Raw genomic sequence first — 6,171 nt, forward strand, 5'->3', positions numbered from 1 at the left:
CTGGAAAAAAAAAAAAAAAAAAAAAAAAAAAAAAAAAAAAAAAGGAGCTTTTCAAGTTTGTATGTTTCTTTGTATTTTTCCTCAGGAAATTTGCTCTAACAATCCCTCGTCCTTTCTCTGTTCGGTACAATCCCTACACCCAGAGGATTGAAGTCTTGGACAATGCAAAGCAGCTGAAGAACTTAGCTGACACTATCAATAGTAAGAAATTTGTTACCTTGAATTCCTCAAAACTTGGATCAGAAGTAGCAACTGCAAAGCAGATTTTAATCTGGTTGCATGTAATGATCTGAGCCTGACTAAGTTCAAGTAGCACACATCTCCTTTTTGATGCAAAAATTGCTTCCTAATTCTAGTCAAGCTTCAAAATAGCATTTCCCTTTGACTGTAGTTTGTTACATCTGAAATATCAACTAAAGTGGAGGTGCTAGGAAAGGCCAGAGGGCCTTGTGATGAATTCTGATGTGCGGCTCTATCAGTTCTCAGTAAGGGAAAAAGGAAAAGCTTGGCTTAAATTACATTTCATTTTGCCATTCTAGCATTTTTCCTGATAAGTTTTCCGCCTAACATTGGCTAGCCTGCTAAAAGCCAGCACCCCTGATCCTGTGAGCCATCCTTGTATGGCTGATGAAAGTGAAGGGCTAATTCTGCAAACCTTACTCCAGTAAGACCTTAATAAATGTGCACCTCTTTGTTCACCTTATTATTTCAGGGAATGCATCTAAAGGGTAAACATATATAGGAGAATTAGACACAGGCTAGATGTAGTATTGACTGCTTTGATTCTTTATTTTGCAGGTGAGATGGGGATCCTTTGCAATGCCCTCCAGAAGATAAAATGAAGATTCATTGTAACTTGCTAGTTGCTGGCAACTGACTAGAAGCTGTCATGTGCAAATACCAGTCTTCATCTAGTCTCAGTTTATTATCTTCCTGTGTATTGCATGAATGCTTATGTTATATATCTTAATTACTATAGATTAGCAGAGAAAGAGACACGTACAGTTGACTCTTGACTCTTTTGACCTTCAGATACTAATGCATTTTTTTTCAATAATGCAAAAAATCACCTTAGTTCTGGGAATCTGAGGAAAACCTTCATGTCTCTTGCCCCAAAATTTAGCAGACGGAGGACATCTCCACCAGGCAAAGCTACAGTCTGCTGCAGCTGTGAGGCACAACTGCTACTCTGGGCCCAGAAACAGGATAATAATGACTAGCAGACTAATCCATCTTGCTTGCTCTCACAGCCATTCTCCCCTCAGTCCCTCATATTTGTGCAAGGTTCCCAGGGAGTCCCAAAACTCTACACCTTTCAGAGGGTATACATATACTGCTCGGCCCTCTGTACCTCTGCTTTTACACACAAACAACTCTATCTGGAAAAATTTTATTTCTTTTTAAATGTGATGTTGCCATTGATCCAAAGCACAGATGCTAAAGGAAAAGACAAGTGTTCTGCAACTTCATTAGCAAAGATTTATCACCATGCATAAATATAATTTCTTTGCACAAGCACAAGTTCCAGAAAGGTTTGTGCAAGTCAAGAACACTGTATGCTGTGATGTGTCATTGATTTGCAGAGTGGAGTCCTTAAGAAAGGCCTGGAGATTGCCTATCTGGGGCATGGAGTCTGTGCCTCAATACAGTACCCAAAAAAAAGCCCCTTCAGAGGAGAATTACTCAAAGGCAAGTTTGTCTGACTTTTTGCAGCTGGATGTCAGATCAGTTTGTTGATAACTCATGCAAGCAAGAAACCATGCAGATGTTTTAATGGGCATCAAGGCCTTATTAGTCCAGTCTTAGAGCTGTGCTGGCTGTAATATTATATAACATCATGGCTACAGAGCTGATTCAGGACCAGCCAGCTTACAGAAAGGGGGGACCTCTCTTGATAGACATAATCAGCTACTCACTGTGCAAGGCTGATGTGTGAACAATACCTTGTGTTGTGTGTGCCCTTCTTTAAGAGTGCTATGTTCAGCACTGCTCCAAGGTGTCTCCCAACTTTCTGCACTGACAATCCAGGAGGTAGATGCCAGCGGCTTTGAAATGGAGGAGAAATGGTTCTTACAATGCAGCTGAATACATCAGAGCCTTCCAACTCCTAGCTTACTGTATCTGTGACTCAAGTCCCCACCAGAGCTATGGAAGACCTGAGTTAGCTGTGTCCTGGTCTGAGTGCATTCAAACCCCAACACAGTATCTTTCAAGACAGCTCCTAAGTCATGGTGCTTCATGATACTAACATGATTCAGAAATCACATTTCTATTAGAAGACCAAAAGATGGAGAGGGATTTGGAGGTCCACAAGTCTCATACCTACTATTGTACTACTCTTGCAATTATAGTTTGAAAATGAATGGCAACATCATCCTTCAGGAAGATGGAAAGTACAGCTCTTTCCCTTATATTTATGGTGGGTAATAGCAATCTAAACATACCAGCTGGAACTGTTTTCAATAGACATGCAAAATGACATAATTTTAGTGCTTTGAAGTAACCTTTTTTATTTCTGTATCCTTTTCCTGCCTTTTGTTTTGTTTAGTTTAGTTTTGTTTTGTTTTCCTCATGCTAATGCCTTTGTAGCTCTTTCAGACCTTTTTGGCATGTATTTTCAGTGTGAAAGTAGGCCATATTTCTCCCTCTTAATATAACAGGATCCATAAGTTAACATGTACCACAAAGAGACAGTTTCTTCTCATGGGTGAAGTCTTTCAAACCAATCTCCAGACAGCTTTTCAAGCTCCTCTGCTTCTGGCTGTTATGAGTGACAGCAGCAGTAAATCTAAAGTGATACTGGGAACTCAGGATTTATGGCTGTCTTTTATGTGCAAGCAGAATGGTTAGAGTATTGATGCCACATGTCTGATTCTGGGTCCCTTAGTACTGGTTTACATGAGCAATAACTCCAGCCAAAGCAGCATAATATAGCTGTTCAGCAAGACTGAGAAAAAGTTAAATGCTTGGTTTTTTAAGAGGAGAGGAAATATACTGAAAGTATGCTTTCTTGCAGACCAAATTAGCTTGTGCATGTATCCTTTAACTAATACAAATAAGTTGCATTTTAAATAGTACTTTTTAAGGGGTGACTTCTCATTTCCATGCTAGGAAATTATTTTTTTTTTGTAGCAAACTGACAAATTAGCTGGCCAGTGTAACTACTCTTTGTAAAGTAATCACACATGTTGATCAGAATTAAATACCCAGGTAGGGAAGAATGTCTATTTGAGGTGGGTTCCAACTCAAAAAAAAGCTGTCATGCATGGATTGAGTATCATTCATCCAGACAAGATAATGAAACTGATATTAAAAACAATCACCTCTTGATATGTGTAATTACCCAGAAATGTACAGCAAAGCCTTGGCTACTCTACCTTTGCATACTCTGTACATCTTTATATGCTAGTCTGACTAACCTATTCAAAGTTACTTTTTGAAAGAAACTTCCTTTTTTTCTGTCCCACTGCAATCACATTTTTTAATGTCCCCATTTCCAGCTCTGTTTCAAGTGACAAAAGAAGCCCTCTCATGAGGCCCCTTCCTTTGAAGTGACCTTGCCCAAGGTCAGTGATGGTGATGGAGGGGGTAGTTGTCAGCACAAGTTACACAGGGAGTTGGTCTCTTCTGGGTGCCTCAAGATGCTTAGACATGACAAGAGCCTCAAAGTAGGGGCACTTTTTCCCCGAAAAGAGACAGAAATTGTTGAAAGAGGGATTAAGCACAAGAGGACCCCACAGAAGTGCATTATTTTAAAGCTTGTCTTTTTGCTGCTTCAAACCATTCTGAAAGTTAGCAGAGAAGACTTTTTTTAATGTCCAAATGTAACCATTTAAACTAACCTAAATAAACAGAAATATTAGTGCTGCATTTGTCTCAAATGAGTAACACTTGATCTTATTCAGTAGATCCCTGTTCAATCATGCAGGTCTCCTGGCTCTCTCACTTGATTTCTTACACTTTGAGATGCTCCGATCTTGAGCTTAGAGGAAAAGGTGCCTCAAACCAGCTCCCTAGGGTCCCCCTTCTATCTGGTGCTCTAGCCCATGAGATTTCACCAAGCAGTTCCTTGAAGAGGTCAAAGTTAGCCATTCTGAAGCCCATGGCTGAGATGCTGCTTGATGCTCTGTGCATACTACACATGATCCTGAGCTCCACATTCTCATGATCACTACAGCCAAGCCTTCTCCAAACTTCACATCCTCAACTAGTACCTCCTTGTGTATCAGTATAAGGTCCAGCAGTACTCCTCTTCTTGTTGGCCCTCGGTTGAGGGAACTGGAATTTGTTTAGTGTGGAGAAAAGGAGACTGAGGGGTGACCTTATCACTCTCTACAGCTGCCTGAAATGAGGTTGTAGCAAGGTGGGTGTATGTCACTTCTCCCAAGTAACAAATGATAGCACAAGAAGAAAGTCTCAAGTTGTGCCAGGAGAGGTTTAGGTTGAATATTAGGACAACATTTCTCTACTGAAAGGGTTGCCAGGTACTGGAACAGGCTGTTCAGGGAAGTGGTGGAGTCACCATCTTTGGGGGTATGTAAAAGACATGTAGAAGTGGTACTTAGGGACACAGTTTAGTGGTGAACTTGGCAGTGTGCTAGGTTAACTATTGGACTTGATGATCCTAAAGGCCTTTTCCAACCAAAATTCTTCTATAATTCTATGATTAGTTGTTTGTGCCATGCCTATGGCCTGGATGGGAGGATGCATGCACCCACCCTTCATGGGAAAGGCTCAGTTTGGACTCAGTTAGTCAGACTCAGCATAACTTGTTCTAACGTGCCTTGCCACCAATGTTGGGGGAATCACAGAATCACAGAATTACCCTGGTTGGAAAAGACCTTCAAGATCATTGAGTCCAACCATTAACCTAACACCACCAAGTCCTTAACTAAACCATATCCCTAAGTACTACATCTATATGACTCTTAAATACCTCCAGGGATGGTGACTCCACCACTGCCCTGGGCAGCCTGTTACAATGCCCAACAACCCTTTAGATGAAGAAATTCTTCCTAACATCCAATCTAAATCTCCCTTGGTGCCACTTGAGACTGTTTCTTTTGACCTACCATTTGTAACTTCTTTGAACAGACCCGTCCCCACCTTTTTGCAACCACCTTTCAGATAGTTGTAAAGAGCAATAAGGTCTCCCTTCAGCTTCCTTTTCTCTAGGCTGAACAGTCCCAGTCCCTCAGCTGCTCTTCATAAGACCTATGCTCCAAAGCCTTTGTCAACTTTGTTACCCTCCTCTGGACCTGCTCTAGTAGCTCAATGCCCTTTCTGTAGTGAGGGGCCCAAAACTCAATGCAGTATTCAAGATGAGGCCTCATCAGTGCTAAAGCACAGGGGCAGGATCCTGCTCCTGCTGGCCACACAATTCCTTATATAGGCCAGGATGCCATTGGCCCTCTTGGCTACCTGGGCACATTGCTGGCTCATATTAAGCTGGCTGTCAATCAACACCCTCACGTCTCTTTCTGCTGGGCAGCCACTCCTTCCCAAGCCTGAAGCGCTGCTGGGGGTTGTTGTAGCCAAAGTGCAGGACCTGACATTTGGCCTTATTGAATCTCCTGCAACTGGCATTGGCACATCAATCGAGCCTGTCTAGATCCCTGCAGAGCCTCCCTACCCTCAGGCAGACTGACACTTCCACTCAGCTTAGTGTCATCTGCAAATTTACTAAGGATGCACTCTGTCCTCACATCTAGGTCATTGAGAAAGATGCTAAACAGGAGTGGCTGCAACTGAGGTGGGGACCCCAACTGACCCCTACACTGAGTCCTGGGGAAAACCACTCGTGACTGGCTGCCAACTGGATTTAACTCCATTGACCACAACTCTTTGGGCCTGGCCACCCAACCAGTTTTTAACCCAGCAAAGCATACACTGATCCAAGCCATAAGCAGCCATTTCTCTAGCAGAGTGCTATGGGAAACGATGTCAAGTGCCTTACTAAAACCAAGATAGACAGTATCTACAGCCTTTCCCTCATCCAATAAGCCAAGGGAAGTTGGGAGTGGGAATAGCCTGTTTCCCCCTTAAAGCCCACTTCTCCTCCCTCCACCCAGCCCAGTTTGCAGCTTCAATTCAGCCTCCCCTGAAGTGCCCCCTTGTCCTCCGAGTGCCCCTTGGGGCAGGAGCCGGGCAGGGGATCGGGGACACGGGGCA

General features: G+C 42.7%; 1 protein-coding gene across 1 annotated transcript in view; it reads left to right on the forward strand.

Moving 5' to 3' along the window:
• PAH (phenylalanine hydroxylase) overlaps positions 1–1,072 on the forward strand; it is a 40,393-nt gene extending 39,321 nt beyond the window's left edge. Inside the window, exons 12-13 of the mRNA XM_010005800.1 lie at positions 86–201; positions 799–1,072. Coding sequence (XP_010004102.1) covers positions 86–201; positions 799–842 — 160 coding nt within the window. The 3' untranslated portion in view covers positions 843–1,072. The remainder of the gene's footprint in view (positions 1–85; positions 202–798) is intronic.
• The last annotated feature ends 5,099 nt before the right edge of the window (positions 1,073–6,171 follow it).

This window comes from Chaetura pelagica, unplaced genomic scaffold (assembly GCF_000747805.2).
Source record: "Chaetura pelagica isolate M959 unplaced genomic scaffold, ChaPel_1.0 scaffold79, whole genome shotgun sequence".
Taxonomy (NCBI): Eukaryota; Metazoa; Chordata; class Aves; order Apodiformes; family Apodidae; genus Chaetura; species Chaetura pelagica.